Raw genomic sequence first — 25,912 nt, forward strand, 5'->3', positions numbered from 1 at the left:
CGGCCACATCTTGTCATTGAGGGTGGCCTTCGAAGGGAAGTCCCTGCTTCTCCCTCTCCCCCCAAAAAAACCATCAGCAAGAGAAACGGAGTGAAGAAAACGGCATTTATTCATTTATTTATTTTTTTTCGTTGTCGTTGCTATAAGAACCAGTTAGAGACCGACTTTAAAAAAACCTGACATTTTTTTTTTTTTTTTGCTCTCCAAAACCATGTACAAAAAAAAGGGAATTCGTCCAAGGCTGAGAAGGCGAGGGAGGGGGGGAAAGAGAGGAGGGGGCTCCTTGTTCCCAAATTGGGGAGGGAGGAGGAAGAGAAGAGAGGAGGTTTTAGGGGACCCGAGAAAGAGAAAACGACACCGAGAAAGGGGGGGGGAAAAGAGAGAGAGATCCGGTGGAAAAGGAACGCCGTTTCGAAACGGTCCCTCCCCATCCCACGCCTCTCTTAACGTCGCCCCCACCTCCCTCGTCCCTAAACGAGGAGGAAGGCGAAAAACGAAGGCGCCCCTAAAAAAAAAAAAAAAAAAACCAAAAAAAAAAAAAATTTACGGACGCAGGCGCGACTTTGTGCATTCAGATCAGCGAGGAGCAGAGAAAGGGAGGGAGGGGAAGGGAGGGGAAGGGGAGTACAAATGTAAAATGTGGAAATTAAAAATATATTTATATATAAAAAAGAGAGGGTGGGAGACCGCCCGCACCCCCCCAGGATCCAACCCCGGGGGGGGGGGAAAGAGGGGGCAGGCAGGCCCGCCTCCCCCCCCAACCACCAAACCCTCCCGGCCCGTAACCAGCGAAGTGCTTGGCGACGGAAAGGGCCCTCCGGCGTGGATTTCGAGGGGCTGGGCAGAGGTGGCTAGCGGATTCCTAGAGGGGCTGCGAGAGGAGCTCAGCACTCAGTCTTCCAGGATGATGGGTTCGCTGGTGCTGGCAGGATGGACTGGGGGGACGGGCAACAGGGGAGCCCCCAGAGGCCTGAGCGGCAGGACTGACTTCACCTTCACCGGCAGGTTGGGACGGCGAGCAGCCCGGCGCATCTCCAGGTGGCTCAGGGCCTTGCGAAGGGCTCTAGGGAACGAAAAAGAGCAGCACGGGGTTGTTCGTTTTTTTTTTTAGGGTTGCCCAGCCTGGCAGGGCGGTGTAGACAAAGATCCTGAGATGAGAAAAGAACCGTTGGCTTCTCTTCTCTCCCCCCCCACCCTTCCCCAAATTCTCAGGGGGTCTCCCTAGTCAGCAGTCGTCCAGCAGCTCCCTGGCTTCTGAAGCATTTGAATATTTCCAACCAGCAAATCTCTAGGTCAGTGTGTCTCCAGCGGGGCCCCTTTAAGATGGGTGGACTCCAACTCCCAGAATTCCCCAACCAGCATGCTTTAAGATGGGCGGACTTCAACTCCCAGAATTCCTCAGCCAGCATGTTTGAAGATGGGTGGAATTCTGGGAGTTGAAGTCCACCCATCTCTTAAAGGGGCCACGCCTAAGAAAGACTGACCTAGGTTGCCAGGAGGAGCCTGGCCATTCTAGAACAAGAGGGGAGAATCCAGGCGTTTCCACCGTTCTGATGCAGGGGATTGTCACACGCTCTGCGTCAAAGCCAGGAGGACTGGACCCCCGATCACCCTCCCAAGGCCAGAGAGAGGGGAGGGGGGGGGGAGTCGATGAAGTGGCCCACCCCACCATCACCTCCCCGCCAGCCTTGCAAGGTAGTACAACACTCAGAAATACTGAGCTGTCTTGTAAGGCTCCATTAATCTTGCAAATCTGAAAGTCCATCTCCCCCCCCTTTACAGACTAAGAAACTAGGGAGGGTCCCTCCTAAGATGTTTTCCATGCACCCCTTTTTCCCTTCTGATCTGACCGTGGCCGAGTCTGTGGCTCTTCCTCTTGTCCCATCCCAGGAGCGGAATTTGGCAAACCTTGAAAATCCATCTCTCTCTCTCTCTTCCCCCAACCCCAACCCACCCCCCGCCTTTACAACCTAGGAAACTAGGGAGGGTGTTTTCCACACACCCCTTTTTCCTTTGGGGAGGGGCTCAGCCGCCTCTTCTCTCTCTTCCTGCCGTCTCTCTCCCCAGACACCACTCCATCGCCCCCGCTAAGCCCCTGCCTTCGTACCTGGTGTCCTTGGTCGCCACAAACACCACAGGATTGGGGGCGTCGGCCGGGTTCAGCTTCTGACGTTTCAGGGCAGGCTGACTGCTTGACCTCATGCCGGACGTTAGGGGCCGTCCGTTGGCCGAGAAGGGGAGCCCGCCCCCTGCCACCTGCGCCCGGTCGCACACAGAGCTATCAGCGAGAGGAACACCCCCCCCCAAAGCAGTGTCTACCTCTTGCTCGCCCCTCCGCCCCTCCGCCTAGCCACCCCCACCTCCCGCTCCAGATCCACCTCCTTCTGCATTGCCAGACAAGGGGGGTGGGGGTGGGCGGGCGATGGTTGGGGGGGGTCAGACAAGATTTGGTTGAATCTTGTTAACACAGGCTGGCCGTACTGGTGTTTTAAGTGAATAAAAGTGGATTATTTCCCACTTCCGCAGGGAGGAAGCTGCACAGAACGAGCAATAGCGGAAAAATAAGAAAAAAAAAAACCAACCCGCGTAGATGGACTCCCAAACTGCATCAACTACGACAAGGACGCGGAGGGTTGTTACCGGGGGGCCACTTCTCCCCTTGCTGGCTTTCCAAATCTCGGGATTGTTTCCCCTCCTCTCCCCCCACACAGACACCCCCGCCACACCCACCCCCACCCCCCACCCCCGCAAGGCCTGTCGGCTCGCAGCTCAGCTACTCACGTTCTCGAAAGTCCGTTTGCTCACGATGCCAGCCAGCCCTCGGTTTGGGGTCAGCTGATTCCTGTTGATGGGCGTCTTGGTGCCGCGAGGAGTTCGGGGTTTGAGGGGCGCCTGGGCAGCTGCGGAAAAGAACAAATAGGGTGCTGAAAGTCCTTCGCATCCTTCCTCCCTTCCTTCCTTCCTCTTGTGCTTTGCTCTTTCTCTTTGTCGTTTTGTTCGTTCCTTCCTTTCCTCCCTTCCTCTTTCTTCCCTCCCTCTCTCCCATCCATCGATCTTCCTCCTCCCTCTTCCTCCTCCCTCCTCCCTTTTTCCCTGACCTCCTTCCTTCCATTTTCTTCCTCTCGCGCGCTTTCTTGCTCTCTCTTTCTTGTCTTTGTTCCTTCCTTCCTTTCCTTCCTTCATCTTTCTTCCCTCCCTCCCTCCCATCCATCCATCCATCTTCCTCCCTTCTTTCCGATTATACTTGGCCCCTTCTCCTCCCTCTTTCCTTCCTTTTTCTTTCTCCTGCTCTTTCTTGTCTCTTTCTCTTTGTCTCGTCTTTTTGTTCCTTCCTTCCTCTCCTCCCTTCCTCCCATCCATCCATCTTCCTCCCTTCTTTCCGATTGTACTTGGCCCCTTCTCCTCCCTCTTTCCCTGACCTTCTTCCTTCCTTTCATTTTCTTTCTCTCGTGCTCTTTCTCGCTCTTGCTCTTGGTCTTTGTTCCTTCCTTCCTTCCTTTCCTCCCTTCATCTTTCTCCCTCCCTCCCTCCATCTTCCTCCCTTCTTTCCGATTGTACTTGGCCCCTTCTCCTCCCTCCTTCCCCGACCACCTTCCTTCCTTTTTCTTTCTCTCGTGCTCTTTCTTGTCTTTCTCTTTGTCTTTTTGTTCCTTCCTTCTTCTCCTCCCTCCCTTCATCTTTCTTCCCTCCCTCCTTCCCTCCCATCCATCCTCCGCCCTCCTTCACGATTGTACCTGACCTCCTTCCTTCCGAAGAAATGGTGTGTGTGAGGGGGGAAAATCTCTTATTTTGCTAACAATTGTCCGGGAACGGAGACCATTCCCAACTGCGCAGAGGCCCCTTACCCAGCTCCTTGATAATGGTGGCCAGAGGAAGACGGACCAGAGGGTGGATTTTCAGGGGCGTCTTGGCTGCCTTGGGAAGCCGGATTGAGCCTGGAGGGGAAAAGAAGCCACACCTTACTTCAGAGCCCCCCCTTACTTCTCCCTGCCCGTCCCACCCACCCCATTCTCTCCCCCCCCACCTACACTCAGCCTTGATGGCGTTGGAGTTGATGGGCGCGTAAGGTCGCCGGGCGGCCCTCCGTGGCTGCAAGATATCCCGGCACATGCGCCGCGCGATGCGGGTCAGTTTGGTGGTCTGAAGAAGGAAAGTCTGCCGGTTTTTCGCCAGCAACTTGGCCCGGTTGGCGCTGGTGGTGTACGGGGAGAGGCTCTGGGCTTCCGGCCGAGACGTGTGGCCCCGAGAGTGGGGCTCCTGAGAAGGAGGGAAGGATGGCATGGAGGCGCTCGGAGGAAAAGTCTGGTTTATCGGAGAAGGCACCATGCTGGAAACCGGGAGCCTGGGAGTTCTAGTCCTGACTTAACCATGAAAGCCAATTGGGTGACTTTGGGCCAATCACCAGGAGCCTGTGAGTTCTAGTCCCACCTTCGGCATGAAAGCCAGCTGCATCCCTCTCTCTCAACCCAACCCACCAAGTCTTGTTGTAATAAGTCGGGGTATCAAACTCGGATCCGGCCCATGGAGGGCTTAGATCCGACCTGGGGGGCTGCTCTGGAAACAGAGAAGGACTGGCCCACAATGCCTCTGATACCGAAAACAGAGCACACGAGGACCGCGCACGGCACCCGTGAGCTCCGTTTTCACTGGCGGAGGGTTGCAGGAGGCCGCCGCAGCCGAAAACGGAGCTCGGGAGTCCATTTTCTCTGGCAGAGCGCTCGGGCTGCCGCAGACTCGCCCCCACCCTCCCAACACGAGTGACGTCATGCTACTGTGTTTGAATTGTGTTTTGACCTCAGGGGTGGGGTGAGCCTGGCCCTCAATGAAATCGAGTTTGACAGACGGCGTCTTGGATATTCCCCGCCTTGAGTTACGAATAAAAATAACGGTGGGGGAACATTACCCACACAGCTGCCTTCCCTATTAAGCGGAGGAATCATTCTTGTTGGCGTTCCCGATTCGCAACCAGCATCCAACAGAATTAGGTGTCCCGAGCCAGTTCCCCACCTCTAACACAAAGCCACAAGGGCTTGTGTGTGTGTGTGTGTGTCACTCTTACTGTGATGCTACGGGCAGCTCCTTCCAGCTGCGTTGGCGTCTTGAGGCCCCCGTATTTCTTCCAGTAGATCCAGCAAGAGGCGCAGAGACGGCACTGCATATTAGGGGGGCCCCAGGCGTACCACTGGGCTGACTGGGTGGCTGCGGGGCGAGAGAAGGGCCTGGTGAAGACCTCATCGACATCTTACCCCCCCATACACACACCCCTTTTCCTCCTGCTGCAGGGGTTCAGCCCTCTCCGACGGTTTTTCCCCCCCCAGGCAGAGCAAGTAAAGAGACGATTCGGGCTCCGTATCCAGCAGAAAGAAGAGGTGGCAGAGCCCCGATTTCTCGGTGGAGGAGACTTACTGTGGCAACTCTCACAGGTGAGACCTTTCTGGAAGCCGGCGCCATTCATTCCTGGCTTGGAGCCCACCGAGATGATTTGGTTCGGATTCGGTTTTGTACTGGGGAAGGGGAGAGAAGAAGGAAGAAGGGCCTCAGAAGAATGGCACCGGGGGTGGGGGGTGGAGGGGGTGAGGGGATGGGGATAACTCCGCTAGGTTTTTATTTTCAGACCCGAAGCCAACAGCCTGATTCCAGATTTCTTTGGGGGGGGGGGTGCTTTGTGGTTTTCTTGCAGACATTTCATTACCCAATTACAGAACATCATCAGTGCTAGAAGCAAGGTGAGGTTTATGGAGAGGAAGAGGAGGAGGAGGAGGACTTTGGTGCTCTCTGAGCTTGGGGATTTTGCTGCAGACGTTTCATGACCCAACTAGGTAGCATTATCAGCGCTAGGAGGGAGTGGGGATTGTGGAGATGAGGAGGAGCATATATATATATATGCTCCTCCTCATCTCCACAATATATATATATATATATATGATATTTTTGTAGTCAGGGTTTTTTCCTATGTAGATAAAGTTGTTAAATGGCCATAGTGGGATGATCTCTCCAATCATCACTTTCAGGCCTGTCAGACATTTTGTGTTGTTTATTCTGAGACTTATGGGAGACTGGGATAGCACTATTTCGGTCTTTTTGGACCTCATCGGCCAGCCACACCAAAGACCGAAATAGTGCTATCCCAGTCTCCCATAAGTCTCAGAATAAACAACACAAAATGTCTGACAGGCCTGAAAGTGATGATTGGAGAGATCATCCCACTATGGCCATTTAACAACTTTATCTACATAGGAAAAAACCCTGACTACAAAAATATCATACATTTGAGCCTATGAATTAAAAAGAATTTTTATATATATATATATATATATATATATCTCCCCTTAATTTTTCTCCCCAACAAATCAGAAGTTCCTGGGTCTTGTGGGAGGGGCGGAGGGGAGGGGGGGTTTCTCTGTCCCAATGCAGTCTTTCTGGGGAGAAATCAGACCCCAATGCCCCCTCCCCCTCAAATCCCGAGATAGGGAATACTCACTAGGTTGGGATGTAGACTTGTTTCAATTTGCTGTCAGCTTCCGCCGCTTTCAACCGTTTCTGCACCGCAAAGGAAATGGTGAGAGGGTCAGTAACAGAGTTGGAAGGGACCTTGGAGGTCATCTAGTCCCATGATGGTGAACCGATGGCACCCAGAGCCCTCCCTGCGGGCAAGCGCACCGTCGCCAGTTGCTCTTCTGGTTTCTGAAAAACGGCCCCAAAAACGGCCTGAAAACGGCAGGAAATGGCCCAAAAATGGCATCAAAAAGGCCGAAAAAAACAGCCTCAAAATGGCTTGAAAACAGCCCAAAAACCGGCAAAAAAACAGGCCATTTCTCAGGACAAAACAGCCGAAAAATGGCCGGAAAATGGCTGGAAAATGGCCCAAAAAACCACTCTGAAAACAGCCCAAAAACCGGCAAAAAACCAGGTCATTTTTCAGGACAAAACAGCCGAAAAATTGGCCGAAAAATGGCTGGAAAATGGCCCAAAAAACCACTCTGAAAACAGCCCAAAAACCGGCAAAAAACCAGGTCATTTTTCAGGACAAAACAGCCGAAAAATGGCCGGAAAATGGCCCAAAAAAAACAGTCTGAAAACAACCCAAAACCCGGCAAAAAACCAGGTCATTTTTCAGGACAAAACAGCCGGAAAATGGCTGGAAAATGGCCCAAAAAACCACTCTGAAAACAGCCCCAAAACCGGCAAAAAACCAGGTCATTTTTCAGGACAAAACAGCCGAAAAATGGCCGGAAAATGGCTGGAAAATGGCCCAAAAAACCAGTCTGAAAACAACCCAAAAACCGGCAAAAAACCAGGTCATTTTTCAGGACAAAACAGCCGAAAAATGGCCGGAAAATGGCTGGAAAATGGCCCAAAAAAACAGTCTGAAAACAACCCAAAAACCGGCAAAAAACCAGGTCATTTTTCAGGACAAAACAGCCGAAAAATGGCCGGAAAATGGCCCAAAAAACCAGTCTGAAAACAGCCCAAAAAACGGCAAAAAACCAGGCCATTTTTCAGGACAAAACAGCCGAAAAACAGCCGGAAAACAGCCGGAAAATGGCCCAAAAAAACAGTCTGAAAACAACCCAAAAACCGGCAAAAAACCAGGCCATTTTTTGGGCCAAAAACAGCCTGAAAACAGCCCGAGAAACAGCCTGAAAGCCACTTAGCCAGGCGAACAACATCCCGAAAAGGGGTCTCCGGAAAATGCACCCCTTCCCTCCCTTCCAGGAAGGAATTGCCCTCTCCCCAAAAGACCCTTCCTCACCTGCTGGATGTATCGGTCTGTGGTTTTCCACATGTAGTAGAACTGGACGATGCTGGCCAGGGACTTCCAAGGGAGCTGACAAGAGAGGGGAGGGGGTTTTAAGAAGAGGATGAGGGGCTGGAAATCCTGGCTCTTACATTTAATCCAGCCACAAATAAAAGACTCCATATGGGCAGTTCTCCAGTTATGACCATCATGGAGCCTGCCCGGAATGGTTGTGAAGTGAGTTTTTATTATTTTATAATTTACTAGTCATTAGGTAAAGGTAAAGGTTCCCCTCGCATATATGTGCTAGTCGTTCCCGACTCTAGGGGGCGGCGCTCATCTCCGTTTCAAAGCTGAAGAGCCAGCGCTGTTCGAAGACGCCTCCGTGGTCATGTGGCCGGCATGACTCAACGCCAAAGGCGCACGGAAGGCTGTTCCCTTCCCACCCAAAGGTGGTCCCTATTTTTCTACTTGCATTTTTTTTTACGTGCTTTCGAACTGCTAGGTTGGCAGAAGCTGGGACAAGTCACGGGAGCTCACCCCATTACACGGCAGCACCAGGGATTCGAACCGCTGAACTGCCGACCTTTCGATCGACAAGCTCAGCGTCTTAGCCACCGCATCCCCGTAAACCGAGGACTAGCTACGTACAAAAGAAGGCCTTTTTGTAACCAGGAGCCCCTGAGCCACACAACCCAACTCACAAAGTCCTGCCGAATGTCGTTGAAGTCCTTGCCGTATTTCTCCAGGGCCTCCTCAAACAGCATGGCCTCGGAAGCCGACCATTCCTCCATCTCGTCCCGGCACAGCACAGGCCCGCCCTGGGGCACCAAAGTCGACATCGCCTTGGCTAAGTCGTAGCCATTACGCTGCAGGGTATCCATTGCGTGAAACTGATGAGAGAGAGAGAAAGGGGGGGGGGAGGGGGAGGGAAGCAGTGACCAGCTGCCTCTCGCGGACACAGAAACCACAGAGTGCAGTTTGTGGCTCAAAGACGCCTCGCTTTTTATTCAAGATTTTAGCAGGGGCAAAAGAGAACAAACTGACATCAAAGAGAAGGAAGACAGAGATAAAAGGGAAAGGAGGGAAAGGAAAGGGAGATAGGAGGAGGAGGGGAGGAGGAGGGGAGGAGAGGAAGGAAGGACTAAGAGAGACAGAGAAATGGGAAGGGAACGAAAGGAGAGAGGAAAGGAAAAAGAAAAAAGAGAGTAAGAGAGACCGAAAGACAGAAAGAGAGAGAGGGGGGGAGAGGGAGAAAGAGAGAAATAGATTGAAAGATGGAGAGAGAGAAAAGGAAGAAAAGAAGGAAGGGGAGAAGAAAGAAAAGGAAGAAAGGAAAAAAGAGGGAGAGGGAAGGGGAAGAGGAAGGAAGGAAGGAAGAAAGGAGAGAAGGAAGGAAGAAAAGGAAGGAAGGAAGGGAAGGAGAAAGAAAAGAGGAAAAAAGAGGGAGAGGGAAGGGGAAGAGGAAGGAAAGAGGGTAGAAGGAGGTTAGGAAGAAAGCAAAGAAGGAAAAGAGAGGGAGAGGGAAGGGGGAAGGAAGGAAGCAAAGAAGGAAAAGAAAAGGAAAGGAAGGAAAAAAGAGGGAGAGGGAAGAGAAAGGAAGGAAGAAAAGGAAGGAAGGAGGGGAGGAAGGGGAGGAGGGAAGGAAAAAGAAAAGCAAGAAAAGAAAAAGAGGGAGAGGGAAGGGGGAAGGAAGGAAGGAAGGAAGGAAGCAAAGAAGGAAAAGAGAGGGAAGGGGGAAGGAAGGAAGGAAGGAAGGAAGGAAGGAAGGAAGGAAGGCAACTGCCCATCCTCACCAGCGTGATATCCCGAGAAGCCGCCGCCGCACTCATATGAAGGCTGGGCTGACGGATGGAGCTGCTGCAGTCGAGGGCTCGTGCGAAGGTGCCCACCGCCCTGAGGCCGGAGAGGAAGAGGACAAGGGTTGAACCGCCCCCTGCTCTGCCACCGGGCCCTGAGCCGCCCCGCCCGCCCGCCGCTCTGCCCTTGGATCTCACCGAGCCACCACCAGGAACTGGTCGATCTGCCGGTCGGTCAGAGGGTTGTCCGGATCCCACACCTTCATCTCCATCTTCTGCTGGTTCCGGTTGTCGGATTCCCCTGGGGACGGAGGGAGGGGGGGGGAGGGTCAGCCCTCGTGGTGGGCACCTGCTCCCCTCGCCCCAGACTGGAACCCGGAGCCGCCCTTCGCTCACCTTCCGCCAGTCGCTCGGGGATCTCCGCCTGGTACTTGCAGCCCACCCGGATCTCCCCCTGGTCAGCCAAGAGGGTCTTCTGAACGGGGTCAAAAACCAGCGAGTAGAAAAAACAGTCCTGGGAAAAGGAAGACGGAAGCCTTTAAGGTCGTTGGCGGAGAATCCCTCTGGAGAGAATGCCTGGCCTGCTCTTCTCTCCTTTTCCCTCCTTCCTTCCTTCGTTCCTCCCAGCTGATCTGCCTGCTTCCCTTTTTCTACTTCCTTCCTTTCCTCCCTCCCTCTTTCCTCTACTCACCTCCTTCTTCCCTCCCTTCCCTCTCTTCCTTCTCCTTTCCTCCCTTCCTCCCTCTTTTCCTTCTGTTCTTCCTCCCTCCCTCTTCCTCCTTCTCTTCTTTCCTTCCTTCCTCCCTCCATACCTTCCTTCCTCTTCTCCCTCCCTCTTCTCCTTTCCTTCCTTCCTCCCTCCCTCTCCTCCCTCCCTTTTCCTTTCCTTCCTTCCTCTTTTCCTTCTGTTCTTACTTCCTCCCTCCCTTCTCTTCCTCCCTCTCTTCTCCTTTCCTTCCTCCCTCCCTCCCTTTCCTCTACTCACCTCCTTCTTCCCTCCCTTCCCTCTCCTCCCTCCATTCCTTCTGTTCTTCCTCCCTCCCTCTTCCTCCTTCTCTTTCCTTCCTTCCTCCCTCCGTTCCTTCCTTCCTCTTCTCCCTCCCTCTTCTCCTTTCCTTCCTTCCTCCCTCTCCTCCCTCCCTTTTCCTTTCCTTCCTTCCTCTTTTCCTTCTGTTCTTCCTTCCTCCCTTCTCTTCCTCCCTCTCTTCTCCTTTCCTTCCTTCCTCCCTCTTCCTTTCCTTCCTTCCTCCCTCTTCTCCTTTCCTTCCTTCCTCCCTCCTCTTCCTCCCTCTCTTCTTTCCTTCCTTCCTCTCTCTGTTCCTTCCTTTATTCTTCTTTCCTCCCTCCCTCCCTTCTCCTCCTTTCCTTCCCCCTTCCCTCTCCTCCTCCCTCCCTTCTCCTTTCCTCCCTCCCTCTTCTCCCTCCCTTCTCCTTTCCCTTCCTCTCCTCCCTCTTCTCCTCCTTTCCTTTCCTCTTCCCTCTCCTCCTCCCTCCTTTCTCCTTTCCTCCCTCCCTTTTCCTTTCCTTCCTTCCTCTTTTCCTTCTGTTCTTCCTTCCTCCCTTCTCTTCCTCCCTCTCTTCTCCTTTCCTTCCTTCCTCCCTCTTCCTTTCCTTCCTTCCTCCCTCTTCTCCTTTCCTTCCTTCCTCCCTCCTCTTCCTCCCTCTCTTCTTTCCTTCCTTCCTCTCTCTGTTCCTTCCTTTATTCTTCTTTCCTTCCTCCCTCCCTTCTCCTCCTTTCCTTCCCCCTTCCCTCTCCTCCTCCCTCCCTTCTCCTTTCCTCCCTCCCTCTTCTCCCTCCCTTCTCCTTTCCCTTCCTCTCCTCCCTCTTCTCCTCCTTTCCTTTCCCCTTCCCTCTCCTCCTCCCTCCTTTCTCCTTTCCTCCCTCCCTTCTCCTTTCCCTTCCTCTCCTCCCTCCCTTCTCCTCCTTTCCTTCCTCCCTCCCTCCTTCCTTCCCCAAGGGAGTCAAGAGCCTCTGTCACGGGAAGCCCAGATCTTAGCATCCTCTGAGGAACCTCCATGTTTTCCATCTTCCCCGCCTTCTGCCCCTGTGAGGTAGTCCGGAGAAGCCGCACGAGCAGGAGATTCCAGCTCCGTCTTTACTGTCAGCTTCCATGGAGAGAACCTGGCACGCCTTGAAAGCACCTCTGCCCTCCTTTCCTTTTACTCTCGGAGGAAAGTCCCTTCCTGAGAGGTTCCCCAGGCTCCTTTTAACAGGGACAGGGTTGGAAGGGACCTTGGAGGTCATCTAGTCCCACTTTTCCCTTCAGTGGGCCGAGACCTCTTCCTCTTCCGTGCCTGCAGCTCCCAAGGCCAGTCCCCACGCACCACTGCACTGTCTCACCTCTTTATCCAAGTACTGGCTGAGGATATCCGTTTCGTTGAGGAGGGTAACGCTGCATTTCCCCCTGCAACCGAACAAAACAGGGGGTCACAGTCCTCGGAGTTACGACAGTTCACTTAGCGACCGTTCGAAGTGACAACAGCACCGAGAAAAGGGACTCAGGGCACGTTTTTACGCTTATGCCCGTTGCAGCATGGTTCCCCCATGGTCACGTGATCAAAACTGGAATGCTTGCCAACTTATGACGGTTGCGGTGTCCAGGAGTCACGTGATCCTCCTTTTGTGACCTTTCTGACAAGCCAAGTCCTTGGGAGAAGCCGGAATTCACACTTAACGGCGGCGTTACTAATTTAACCGCCGCGGGGATGCACTTCAACCAACGTGGCAAGGTAAGTCGTAAAATGGAAAATTTATGAAAATTCCTCACTTAGCGACAGAAAACCTGGGGCTCAATGGTGCGGTCGTAAGTCGAGGACTACCGGTCTTCCTGCCCTCTCCCCACCGATGAGGAACCTCACGGTAACAGGTTCTATTATTTCAGGGCAGTAATGTTTACATACCATGATGATGAGCAAATGATTCACGCTCTACAGTCGTGGCCAAAATTGTGGAAAACCTTTTGGGAAAAGTGTGTTTTTGAGGTTTGATGGCTAATAACTCCACTTTTTTTTTTTTCCTTTGGAGTTTCAAGATCATCCTATTCCACTGCTGGAATGGCCTGGGAATAGCCCAGACCTTCACCCAATTGGAAATCTAGGGAGCCGACTAAAGGAACTGGTTAGTCAGAAGTGACCCAGCAATAAAACCCAGTTAATAGAAGCCATCATTCAATCTTGGTTTCACGTGATAACAGCTGCAGAACTAAAAAATTTGGTTCACTCCATGGGAAGACGTTGTAAGGCCGTCATTCAGGCTAAAGGGTACCCAAGTAAGGATTAACTGACATGGGGATCATTTTTGTATCTCTCGTTTTTTCTACCGTAATCATTTTTGTCTATCTCGTTCTTTCTACATGTTTCAGTTTTCTTCTTTATACTGTAACTGCTAATAGCAAATCCTTCCTAAAAGTTATTGCATTACTTTCTTGATTCAATTATCTTTCCATTGATATATAATTTTATGGTACTTCAAAAAAATAAGTGGTATTATTAGCTAGTTTTAGAAAATACAGTTCCCAAGAGGTTTCCACAATTTTGCCCACTACTGTAGTCTTTTCTTTTAAGAAATCTCCTCACCGTATGTGGGTAGCGGGCAGGGACTCGAACTGACGGGACAAGAAGAGCTCGCGATGTTTCAGCTGATGCCGCTGTTGCTCCGAAACGGAAGGCTGCTTCGATTCTTCTTCAAATTCTCCTGGTGTTCATTTTTTTTTTTTTTAGGGGAGACGAGAGCACAGATGAGGGAGAGGAAGGGAGAAAAGAGAGAAGGGCTTCGAGAAAGTCCTTCTTAGCTCAGAGAAAAGGACAATTCGGACTTTTCCCCAGGGGACCAGCCGCCTCTGGCGCGACCGATGAGACGGGGCATCGAGTTATATTTACAGCCAAGCTTAAAAGAGGTCTCCAACTCCATCTAAAAATGTGTTTTAAAATCTTGGTTTACGTAGAAAGAACCTGGCTAAAGAGAAATACACATAAAGCCCCACGAAAAGAAAAGAAAACAAATACTGTACCTTTACAGGGAGGATACATGGGATGAGGGTGTGGCTAACTGATGAGGACTAATAAGTCCGAAATAGATCTATCTTAGTCTCCTTAGTCTCCCAATGGGCAGCAGAGTGTTTGCTGGCTGCCTGAAAAAAGCCTAGGAACTAGTGGATTGTGATTTCACTGAACTAGGGCTGCATAAAAATCTTGGTTTACGTAGGAAGAACCTGGCTAAAGAGAAATACATACATACATACATATATACATACATACATATTTCTCTTTAGCCAGGTTCTTCCTACGTAAACCAAGATTTTTATGCAGCCCTAGTTCAGTGAAACTGTGGATTGTGATTTCACTGAACTAGGGCTGCATAAAAATCTTGGTTTACATAGGAAGAACCTGGCTAAAGAGAAATACATACATACATACATACATACATACATACATACATACATACATACATATTTCTCTTTAGCCAGGTTCTTCCTACATAAACCAAGATTTTTATGCAGCCCTAGTTCAGTGAAATCACAATCCACAGTTTCACTGAACTAGGGCTGCATAAAAATCTTGGTTTACGTAGGAAGAACCTGGCTAAAGAGAAATACACATAAAGCCTACGAAAAGGAAAGAAAAGAAATATATATATATATATATATATATATATATATATATATATATATATATATATATATATATATATATATATATATATATATTCATCGTCTTGAGAACCAGGAACTTAGAAGATTGTGCATCATTTTGAGATGGCAGACAATTTGGGATTCTTGGGAAGAGACTGAGCTCAGGAGTCGCTGCCTGACTCTAAAGCCAGTATCACAAACCCATCATTCTAGACCAGCGTTTCTCAATTTTGGCAGTTTTATGAGGGGTGGGCTTCAACTCCCAGTACTAGATGGACTTTGATTCCCAGAATTCCCCCAGCCGGCATGCTTTAAGAGGGGTGGATTTCAACTCCCAGAATTACCCAACAAGTTTTGGGAGTTGAAGTCCACCCATCTTAAAGCTGCCATGGTTGAGAAACATTCTTATCAAAAGGAAGGCAGGGATTACACACAAACACACACACACACACACACACACAAGAAAGTGCTGACTCAGATGTCTGTTACTTGCTGTGTCCCAGGCTGTGTAATCCATTTTGAACAAAAGCCACTTAAGCTGAGAGAGGGAAAGAGGAAGGGGGGGGAGAGGAAGAGAGAAAGAGGGAGTGGGAGAGAGAGAAAGAGAGGGAGGGAGAGGGAAAGAGAGAGAGGGAAAGAGAGGGGGGAGAAAGAGGGAGAGAAAAAGAGAAAAGGAGAGAGGGGGAGAGAAAGAGAAAAAAAGAGGGGGAGAGAAAGAGAGAGGGGGAGAGAGAGAGAAAAAAAGAAAAGGAGAGAGGAGGAGAGAAAGAGAAAGGGGGGAGGGAGAAAGAGAGAAAAAAGAAGGGGAGAGAAAGAGAACGAGAGGGAGGGAGATAGAAAAAGAGAAAAGGAAAGAGGGAGAGAGAGAAAGAGAGAGGGAAGGAGAGAGAGAGAGAGAGAGAGAGAGAGAGAGAGAGAGAGAGAGAGAGAGAGAAACTCTCCCTTTTTTTGCTCGTCCTAAAATCTACACCTTCTGCCTTTACTCTTTGGCACAAAGCCTTCTGAACACAACTTTCATCCCACACCCTTGGATTTCTCAGCTCAGGAGCCTCTGTGCCCCCAAGGCCACGGGTGTGTGTGCCTGTGTGTGTGTTGTGTGTAAAGGAAACCAGATTCCAATCCCTCCTGCCCTTTCGGCTCTCCTGCCAATTTTGCACCCTGTTTTTCCCTCCTCTCTCTCTGTCTCTCTCTCCAGAAAACACACACTCTCCTGGGCCTTTTTAGAGCACTCCCCCCCCACAAGCATTGTTCTTCCTACCCCCCCTCCCTTTCTATTTCTAGAGCTTGGCAGTGTCCCAAAGAGGTGGGAAGGACAGGAAGTGGAAGGGTGTTCCCTCCCCTTCCCACCTACACACACCCCTGTGGGTGGGGGAGGGGAGGGGAAGGGTGGTCAGGCAATTCTCTGCAGGGATAGGGCAGACCTTGGGGGTGAGAGCGGCCCCCTCCTCCCTCTCTGCCCAATCAGGCAAACCCACTAAGGCCACCGGCCCCTGCTGGAGAGGCTGGGAAACCCCAGAGAAATCCCTCCTCTTCCTCCTCCTTCTGCCCCCCCCCCACCTCCCAAGCGCACAGCTGCAAACCTCCTTCGGTTAACCCTTCAGCCGCTGGGGATTGGGCCGGCCCGAACTGTCAGCACCTGCCTTGCCCTTCTTGGCCCAGCCTCTCTCCCTGTGCTAGGCGCTCTCTCTCTCTCTCTCTCCACCCCACAGTCGGGCACCTAGCTCCGCCGCCAAGTTGGTACACGTCCAAAAAAAAAAAAAAAAAACCACCCCCGACAGTCCCTTCTCTGCCCTTCGGTATTCCACCTGTGAGCACGTGTACATGTCAGTGTGTTTCGCATGCAATCCGGCTGGCTTTTGATTCTGGCTGGGCCCAGCAGAGGGTGGGGCGTTTTTAATAGCCGTCCCCCCCCCCCGCCCGCCTTTCCTGGGTGAATTGTTTCCTTATTGCTGCAAGAGAGAAGGGGAGGGGGGGAATCTGTGGCCCCACACTCCACAGGCTCTTCTACCCATCTCAAACCGTGCTTTGTGACCCAAAGTCTCCCCTACAAGGAGGGAGGGAGGGAGGGAGGGAGGGAGGGAGGAAAGAAGGGAGGGAGGAGAGGGAGAAATATGAAGGAAAGAGGGAGGGAGGAAGGGAAGGAAGGAGAAATAGGAAGGAAAGACGGGAGGGATGAAGGAAGGGAGGAAAGAAAGAAGGAAGAAAAGAGAGGGAGGGAAAAATATGGAGGAAAGAAGGAAAGAGGGAGGGAGGGAGAGAGAGGGAGGGAAGGAGGGAGGGATGAAAGAAGGGAGGAAAAAGAAGGAAGGAGAGGGAGGAAAGGAGAAATATGGAGGGAAGAAAGGAAAGAAGGAAGGAAGGAGAGGGAGGGAGAAATATGGAGGAAAGAAGGAAAGGGAGAGAGGGAGGGAGGGAGGAAAAAGAGAGCGAGAGGGAGGGAAGGAGAAAGGAGGAAAGAGGGAAGGAGGAAAAGAACGGAGGAAGGAGAGAGAGGGAGGGAAGGAGGAAAGAGGGAAGAAGGGAGGGAGGGACAAAAGGGAGGAAGGAGAGAGAGGAAGGGAAGAAGGAAAGAGGGAGGGAGGGAGGAAGGGAGGAAGGAAGGAAGGAAAGGAAGGAAGGTCCAGCCCACCAGGAGCCCCCGGCCACTCACGAGCGTTGCTGTCAGCCAAGCTGTTGAGGCTGCTGGAGATGTCCCTCCGTCGAAAAAGGCAGACCACTTTCGCCTCCACGTTGCCATTGGCCGTCTGGAGGGTGAGAAACGCTGCTGGTCGATCAAATGCTCCAGCCTGGAGACCCTCCCCACCTACCCCCTCTCATCCCCGATACCCCCAATTCCCAATTCGGATGCAAAGGATCCGCATCTCCAGGAAAAACCAATGCCCGCCCACCCACCCACCTGCCCAAACCCGTACCTTGTTGAGCTCCTCAATGCGACGGACGAGGTAGGGATTGCTAGAGGAATTCTCAAAATAGACGTAATCTGGAAAAGAGGAGAAAGCAGAAGGGGGGGAAGAAGTGAGGAGGAGGAGGAGGAGAAATATAAGAAGCCAGTGACGTTCCTCGGGAATAAACGATGTTTTATGGTGGAGAGCAACCAAGATGATGAGGGGACCGAAGGCTAAAACACATGAAGAATGGTTGCTGGAACTGGGTATGTCTCGTTTAATGACAAGAAGGACTAGAGGAGACATGATAGCAGTCTTCCAATATCTCAGGGGCTGCCCCAAAGAAGAGGGAGTCAAGCTATTCTCCAAAGCCCCTGAGGGCAGGAGAAGAAGCGATGGGTGGAAACTAATCAAAGAGAGAAGCAACCTAGAACTAAGGAGAAATTTCCTGACAGTGAGAACAATTAACCAGTGGAACAACTTGCCTCCAGAAGTTTTGAATGCTTCAACACTGGAAGTTTTTCAGAAGATGCTGGATAACCATTGGTCTGAAGTGGTGGAGGGTTTCCTGCCTAAGCAGGGGGTTGGACTAGAAGACCTCCAAGGTGCCTTCCGACTCTGTTATTCCGGGCGGTAACTCAGGCAGCTGGACTTATTTTTTAGCTGGGGGGGAGGGGGTGGATTCTGATTTTGATTTTGGACTTTCAGACTCCAAGGCTGACTCCTCTATCCAGGTTGGGGGAAGCAGTTAGTGTAAAATGGACACACGGCTCAAGTTCAAGCAAAGAAGAAAAAAAAAGAAAAAGAAAAACCCCACAGACATCCTGAATGGCTAAACAGCCACAGAAATTACTTCCTGGTTTCTTTAAACATGAAAATGGACTCCTAGCGTTCCGCTAAATTTTGAATTTTGCAACTTAATTATCAGGGGGGGGAGGGGAAAATGGGTTGCTTTTGTTGAAATCGTAAATCCGTCAAGTGTTTCAAGACTTTGACTCCAAAACGTCCTGTCTAGAGCCAAATATTTGGGCAGAATTATTATTACCGACTTTCACACGGTGAGAATCCTTAAGGTGTGTTCAGAACTTCCTTAAGTCCCTAAGTGAATCCACGGCAAAATTGAGATTGAAACGGGGGATTTCCCAAGGGGGGGGAGAAAAAAATTACTTTTATAATCCACAGCAGCGTTTCTGAAGATTGAAGTTCTCCCTTTGAAGATGTGTGGACTTCAACTCCCAGAATTCCCTTTTCCGGCTAGGGACTTGTGGGAGTTGAAGTCCACGTGTCCTTAAATTTGCTAAAAATTGAGAAATTTTGATCTACACTAATTTTAGAGCAGAGGTTCTCCATTATACAGGTAGTCCTCGGTTTACGACCACAATCGAGCCCAAAATTTCCAGTGGTTTGAGTGTGAGACGTTTGTTAAGTGAATTCTGCCCCATTTTTACGACATTTCTTGCCACAGTTGTTAAGTGCATCACTGGCGTGGGTTAAATTAAGTCAAACGGTGGTTAAGTGAATCCGGCTTCCCCTTTATCAGAAGGTCGCAAAAGGGGATTACAATACCCCGGGACACTGCAACCGTCATAACAATGAACCAGTTGCCAAGTGTCTGAATTTGGACCATGTGACTGTGGTGATCCTGCAACGGTCGTCACTGTGAAAAACGGCCGTCATTTTTTTCAGCGTCTTTATAACTTTGAACGGTCACTAAACGAACCGTTGTGAATTCGAGGACTACCTGTAATCCACAGCAGAGTTTCTCATGATTGAAGTTTTCCACTTTGGAGAGGTGTTGACTTCAATTCCCAGAATTCCCTTTCCTGGTTTTTTTTTTGGGGGGGGTGGGGGCTTCTGGGAGTTGAAGTCCACACATCTTAAAAGTTACCGAAGTTTTGATCTACGCTCATTTTAGAGCAGAGCTTCTACGCTAAAACTGAGATTTTGGCAAAGACTGGATGACGAGACCATATTAAGTCCCAACTGACCATGCCTATCCAGGTAGTTAATAATTCTATTTTCAAGTTTTCACTTCCTCCTTCGATTGGGAGGGTTGAGAACTGACAGCCGTTTGAAGGGGGCGGAAGGAGGCGAAATCTTCTCAAACCCCCCCCCCCGCCCGGGGCGGAAATCGGACCAAAAAGCGTCCCCCCTTCCCCCCCCTCAAAGCCTGAACAATTTGGCAGGAGACAAAATAATAACCAACCTCTCTCTGCCTATCCCAGGTGTTAATGCCAAACCAGTTTTTAAAACATCTGGCTAAACTGTACGTCACAAACATATTCGCAGTAATAATTCTGTTTTCTCGCAAATGTATTTTCCATTGGAAGTCTTTTTTTGGGGGTCGCCAGGAAGTCCTCTATAGCCCAATCAAGGACAAGTTCTCTCTCACACTCACACAACACACACACACACACACACACCAAGGAGAGCCAGTTTGGGCTAATTGTTAAGGCACTAGGCTATAAAATGGAAGGCCCTGGGTTCTAGTCCTACCTTAGCCATGAAAGTCAGTTCGGTGACTTTGGGCCAATCGCCAGGTGCCTGTGAGTTCTAGTCCCAGCTTAGGCACGAAAGGTGGCTGGGTGACTTTGGACCAGTCCCTCTTTCTTAACCCAACTCACCTTAAAGAAAGCGGATGGGGCTATATTCGCTGCCTTGAGTTGTTTTTGCAAAATAATAAAGATATAAAAATAGACAATTCAGAATGTCCTGCCCGTTCTTAAAAAGGCCACTTCCCTTCAAAACTCTGTAGCGCGGTTAAGAAAGTCAGCCCTGGGACGGGGATCCTAACTAGGGGTGCTCCCTCTTCTCTACTCTCTCAACAGCTGGACTGACTAGGATTCATGGGTATTGTAGTCCAACCCTTCTGGAAAAGTCCAAGTTAGAGAAGGGGAGTTGTAATAACAACAAACCTGAAATCATCCAATGAAAACGCAGTGGGACCGAACGGAGTCTCAATACTTTGGGTAATTTTTTTTTTTAATTTTATTTTTTTTTGCTCTTCGGCACAAGTTAGCACCCTAAATGCCCCGGTTTTAAATTGAAAGCGGCAACTTTGCCAAAATGTTGTGTGTTAAGAAACAGGGCAGAAACGCAATGCGATTCTTAGCTGGTGGGCATTAAACGCAACGAACCCAATCTCCCAATTTAGACGGAACGCTTAAGAAATGCGAAATATAAATCACGTTTCCAGCCGTTTATTTCACCTTTTCCTCATTCAGCCCCATTAAATATAAACCATCGGACAAGCTTTGGGATATCTCCGAAGTCAAAATGAAGGTTGTGCCCCCTTAAATCTAAGATTAGACTGCAAGTTGTTCCGTCTATATATTCTTGCATTATCTTAGTAATATTTATAGCCGTCGGATAAGGCAGGACAAAGGAACCTGACTGTTGTTTTTAAATTCCACACCTACAATGGCTGACCACTGGACGTCGGGATCTTAAGGACAAACCACCATATCTTGGCTAGGTAAAAGAAATGGCGCTTTTTGGCCCATTCATAGCTGACCTATTCAAAGGAATTCAAGTTGTTATATCTGTTCCCATTGCGCGCGCGCTCTCTCTCTCTCTCTCTCTCTATATATATATATAGCAATGGGATATATATATATATATATATATATATATATATATATATATATATATATATATATATATATATATATATAAATAGGCCTTCCCAAAATGCTGAAATCAACATTGGACCGGTTCTGATGCGAGCCCATAAAAGAGCAAAGAAAAACGGATGTTGGATCCAGAGAGCCTATAGAGAATTTAACCAAGAGAATCCATCCAGAGATACTGGAATGGATTACAGATTAACAGAGTTGGAAGGGACCTTGTAGGTCATCTAGCTCAACCCTTCCCCTCCCCCGCCCAAGCAGGAGACCCTACACCGTTTCTGACAAATGGCAGTCCAATTTCTTCTTGTTGATGATCTTCAGATTTGGAGATTTTTTTTAGCATAAAGGAAAAGGTTCCCCTCTAGTTGTTCCTGACTCTAGGGGGCGCTGCTCATCTCCGTTTCAAAGCCGAAGAGCCAGCGCTGTCCGAAGACGTCTCCGGGGTCATGTGGCCGGCATGACTCAACGCCAAAGGTGTACGGAAAACGCCGTTTCCTTCCCACCAAAGGTGGCCCCTATTTTTCTACTTGCATTTTTTACCTGCTTTCGAACTGCTAGGTTGGCAGAAGCTGAGACAAATCACGGGAGCTCACCCCGTTAGGCGACACCAGGGATTCGAACTGCTGAACTGCCGATCTTTTGATTGACAAGCTCAGCGTCTTAGGCCCTGGGCCACCGCGTCCCTCGTTTTAGTTAAAGAGACCAGCTTTTCTGAAACCGAGACGACTTTTTGAGGTTTTCGTTGCAAAGTGAATTCTTTTGTTTCGGGCGCCCAATATTTTTAGCTGGCGAGGCCAAGATTCAGAATTGGACTTTTCTTTTTTACAGGTGAGATGGGAGACAGCAGGCTGGCCGCCTCCCATCTCACCTGTTCAGCCTGATGGTGCCCAGGAAGCGAGCCCGGCTGAGACGAAGCGGGGAGGGGGGCAAAAGCCTTGATAGTACAGTGGTTTAGTGCACCCTGTCATTAACACAGCTGCCTGCAATTTCTGCTGGTTCGAATCTCTCCAAGGCTCAAGGTTGACTCAGCCTTCCATCCTTTCTAAGGTAGGTGAAATGAGGACCCAGTTTGTGGGGGCAATAAGCTGACTTTGTATAAAATATACAAAAGGCTATTGCTGAGCACATTGTAAGCCACCCTGAGTCTCCGGAGAAGGGCGGCATATAAATCAAATTTAATAATAAAAAAAAAAGGGATTCTGCACCGACCGAAGAGGAAGAAGGGATAAAAACAACACGGCCAAACTCAAGATCCTCATTTGGGTTTGGATGAAAAGCTGGCATTCTGTCCCTGTTCAAAATAAGAATATTCTCTGCTTTTTTGGGCTTTTTTGCCACCTGGCATTCAGATATGTAGGTAGTCCTCAACGTGCGAACCACAATTGAGCCCAAAATTTATGCTGCTAAGTGAGACATTGGTTAAGTGAGCCTTTTGCCCCGTTTTACGACCTTCCTTGCCCCGTTTTAAGTGAATCACCCGTTGTTAAGTGAATCTTGCCCCTCCAATGACGACGCAAAAAGGGGATCACGTGACACACACACACCCCCCGGGAGGCTGCCACCGTCATAAACGCGGGTCAAGGTATCAAGCGGCCGAACGTAAAGCACATGACCATGGGGGGGGTGCCGCAATGGTCACGAGCCTGAAAAACAGTCATAAGTCACATTTTTTTCCCCCAGTGCCATTGTAACTTCGAACGGTCACTAAGTGGACTGTTGTAAGTCGAGGACTACCCCGTACTGCTCCTGCACATGGAGGTTCTACTGCTCTCCTGGGCATTCTTTAGCATCCTGTTTCGGGTCTTGCATCGGGATCAACACTCTCTACCTGCTAACTTTGCAGCTACGCCCTCTGGGACTCTGAATTGAAGGGCCACCTGCCTTTTTATACTGATTTTTCGTTCTCTCCACTAAAAGAGTGTGTCAAATCGCCTCCTCCCTGTATCTAAACAAAATCCTGGCTTTGTTGTTCATCCATCCATCTCACATCCCACCCCCCCCTCAGATTTGATGGGACCCTAATTCCCCCAATCTGTCATGAAAGACAGGGATAACTCCCGCCTTAGGCATGAAAGCCGTCTGAGTGACTTTGGGCCAATCGCCAGGAGACGGTGAGTTCTAGTCCCGCCTTAGGCATGAAAGCTGGCTGAGTGACTTTGGGCCAATCGCCAGGAGATGGTGAGTTCTAGTCCCGCCTTAGGCATGAAAGCTGGCTGAGTGACTTTGGGCCAATCACCAGGAGACGGTGAGTTCTAGTCCCGCCTTAGGCATCAAAGTTGGCTGAGTGACTTTGGGCCAATCGCCAGGAGACGGTGAGTTCTAGTCCTGCCTTAGGCATGAAAGCTATGTGAGTGACTTTGGGCCAATCGCCAGGAGACGGTGAGTTCTAGTCCCGACTTAGGCATCAAAGTTGGCTGAGTGACTTTGGGCCAATCACCAGGAGACGGTGAGTTCTAGTCCTGCCTTAGGCATGAAAGCTATGTGAGTGACTTTGGGCCAATCACCAGGAGACGGTGAGTTCTAGTCCTGCCTTAGGCATGAAAGCCGGCTGAGTGACTTTGGGCCAATCGCCAGGAGACGGTGAGTTCTGGTCCTACTTTAGGCATGAAAGCTGGCTGGATGACTTTGAATGAATCACCAGGAGATGGTGAGTTCTAGTCCCTTCTTAGGCACGGAAGCCTGCTGGGTGACTTTGGGCCAGTCCTTCTCTCTCTCTCTCTCTCTGCCCAAACACAACTCACAGGGTTGTTGTGAGGAAAAGAGGAACAGGAAGGTGTGTTGGGATGTATTTGCCACCTTATTTCTGAAAATAATAAAGGCAGTTTAAAAATAAAATAAAAGTTTGCTGCTATGCCTGCCCAGGTCATTTTTTAATCAAATGGGGAAAAAACCCTAATTATAACGCCCCCACCCATTTATTTTTAGCTTCTCTGCCATTCCCATCAAGATGCTTTCACCCCTGCCTTTATCTCCATTCGTAACCAAACTATTTAATTTTTAATTTAATTTAAATGGCTCCATTTTCTCAATCAAGTTGCTTTTCATATGCATGTTACCCTCGCTCTCGAAGATTTCTGCATGGCACATCTGGAGACAGCCAGGGCTTTGGCTGGGGATGAGGGGTGTTCTTGCTAAGCACATCTGGAAAGTGCCGGGGGGGGTGGAGAACTCAGCAGGGGATGATGGGAGTTCTGGGCTAACACATCTGGAGATGCCAGGGGGGGTGGAGAACTGAGCTGGGGATGATGGGTTTCATTGCCCAGCACATCTGGAAAGTGCCAGGAGATGAAGAACTCAGCTGGGGATGATGGGAGTTCTAGGCTAGCTCATTTGGAGAGTGCCAGGGGATGGCGAGTTCAGGTTGGGAATGATGGGCATTGCATCCAACACATCTGAAGTGCCAGGAGATGGGAGAGTTCAGGCTGATGGGAGTTCTAGCCTATAACTGGGAGAGGATGGAGAGTTCAGGACTGAGGATGATGGGCACCGTAGCCCTCACATCTGGAGGGCTAGGAAATGGGAGAGGATGATGGGAGTCCTAGCCTATAACCTGGAGACTACCAGAGGATGAAGAATTCAGGCTGAGGATGATGGGCACTGTCGCCTATACACCTGGAGTGCCAGGAGAGTTGAGGCTGAGGATGATGGGAGTCCTAGCCTATAACCTGGAGACTACCAGAGGATGAAGAATTCAGGCTGAGGATGATGGGCACTGTCATCTATACACTTGGGAGTGCCAGGAGAGTTGAGGCTGATGGGAATGTAAGACCAGGGGCATGTGGGGAATCCCGGCTGGGGATCATGGGCTTTTCAAACCCATCTCACTTGGGTTGACAATTCCACCTTGGAAAGAAGCAGCTCTGGATGGGGGACGATGGGATCTTCAATCCAAGAAGCAGTGGATGATGGAACCAGAGATCCAGCAACATTCTTGGGGGGAGGGGGAGGGGGGGGAGAACCAAGTTGGGGGGGGAAATTACCTCTTAATAGACATTTCACAACCCCTCCCCCACCACCAAAAAAAGGGGGGAGGCACAAAACAGGGGGGGGACCATAAAAACTGGGGGGACCCCTCCCCAAATTTCAACACAGCCCCTCCCCCCTCCATGGGGGGGGCTGTCCCCCCCTTTTTTTCCTTTCAAATCTCCCCTCCCCCACTTCCTGGTCGGGGCCTCCTCCCCCCCAAAAGAGCCCCCACCCCCACCCGCCCCCCCCTTTCCCCGAGGCGACCCAACCCCTCCCCCCCTTTTGTGCTTTAAATAAACCCCTCAGGCGGGCCCCCCCTCCTCGCCCCTCCCCCCCCCTCCTCGCCGGGACAAATAAAAGAGCCAAAAGAAGAGCCGCCGCCGCTTCCTTACCGCCCACCCGGTACATATTAGCCGCCATGGCGCTCGGCGTCCCTTTCCCGGCTGCCTCGGCCGCCTCAGCAACTCCGGGCCCGGCCGCTCTTCATCGCCTCCCGCCGCCGCCGCCTCAGCCGCCTCAGTCGCTCCCCCTCACGCAGCCTGGGCCGGCCCTTCGGCACTTTCCGGAAGCGCTCGGGCATTTCCGGTCGGGCTTCGTGTGGTGAGAAGCGGCAGGCCAATCGGCAGGGAGAGTCTCGGGCTTTTCCGGAAGTTTCACCCGGAGGGCGGGGACAACGTCCGAGTGGAGACGAAGACAACTCGTTGGGCCACTTCGTGTAGAAGGGCTTTTTTTTTTTTTTCCCCTCTCTTCTCCTCCTCCTCCGACGTATCGAACTTCGGGTGGATGGGCGGGGCTTCGGAGGAAGAGCGGGCTCCTTCGGGTTTTTCCGCCGATCTTCGGGCCGGGAGGGTAGAATCGAGCGCTTTCGGGTCTTTTTTCCGGAATGGGAGGTTAACTCTTTCCTACCCGCAGGAGGACTTCCCTATTTTTTTTAAAGGGGTCTCGCAACTGTCAAGTGGGAAGCGTGCAATCAAGGCGCTGATGAGCACGTGCGTACATGCCATAGGCGGGATAGCATTTGGGAACCCTATGAAATGATTTGTGATCGTTTTAAGGCGAGTGGTTTCTAAACATTAGGGATTTTAAGAGCGGGTGGACTTCAACTCCCAGAAACCCCCAGCCTTCATGCCTTCAATTCTGGGAGTTGAAGTCCACCTGTCTTAAAGCATGCTGGCTGGGGGATTCTGGGAGTTGAAGTCCACCCGTTAAAGCATGCTGGCTGGGGGATTCTGGGAGTTGAAGTCCACCCGTTAAAGCATGCTGG

At 50.6% G+C, this 25,912-nt stretch overlaps 1 protein-coding gene across 3 annotated transcripts; it reads right to left on the bottom strand.

Moving 5' to 3' along the window:
- Positions 1-91: 91 nt before the first annotated feature.
- MTA2 (metastasis associated 1 family member 2) lies at positions 92-25,292 on the bottom strand. Of its 3 annotated transcripts, none has more exons than XM_087881102.1 (18): positions 25,041-25,292; positions 17,081-17,148; positions 16,819-16,912; positions 13,114-13,231; positions 11,879-11,942; positions 9,934-10,051; positions 9,736-9,838; positions 9,535-9,634; positions 8,443-8,631; positions 7,754-7,828; positions 6,482-6,540; positions 5,407-5,504; positions 5,060-5,199; positions 4,029-4,257; positions 3,846-3,935; positions 2,782-2,900; positions 2,108-2,256; positions 92-1,063 (listed from the first exon to the last, which is right to left on the bottom strand). In XM_087881102.1, the coding sequence occupies exons 1-18, from the start codon at positions 25,066-25,068 to the stop codon at positions 892-894; spliced, it is 2,013 nt and encodes a 670-aa protein (XP_087737228.1). In that variant the 5' UTR covers positions 25,069-25,292; the 3' UTR covers positions 92-891. The 3 variants fall into 3 exon arrangements, with proteins under 3 accessions (XP_087737228.1, XP_087737227.1, XP_087737229.1); XM_087881101.1 differs by having other exon boundaries at positions 2,108-2,278; positions 25,041-25,274; XM_087881103.1 differs by lacking the exon at positions 2,108-2,256 and having other exon boundaries at positions 25,041-25,274.
- Positions 25,293-25,912: the final 620 nt, after the last annotated feature.

The sequence above is a fragment of the Pantherophis guttatus genome, chromosome 18, assembly GCF_059756535.1.
Source record: "Pantherophis guttatus breed Tessera chromosome 18, ASM5975653v1, whole genome shotgun sequence".
Lineage (NCBI taxonomy): Eukaryota > Metazoa > Chordata > Lepidosauria > Squamata > Colubridae > Pantherophis > Pantherophis guttatus.

What these genes read in the sequence shown, in the direction of transcription:
- MTA2 (XM_087881101.1), bottom strand. Translation starts at nt 25,068, where the DNA reads ATGGCGGCTAATATGTACCGGGTGGGCG. An exon ending in CTTGGCTGACAGCAACGCTC is followed by an intron (nt 13,232 to 16,818) that starts GTGAGTGGCCGG and finishes AATGAACACCAG; the next exon opens with GAGAATTTGAAGAAGAATCG. An exon ending in CAACGCCATCAAGGCTGAGT is followed by an intron (nt 3,936 to 4,028) that starts GTAGGTGGGGGG and finishes TTTCCCCTCCAG; the next exon opens with GCTCAATCCGGCTTCCCAAG.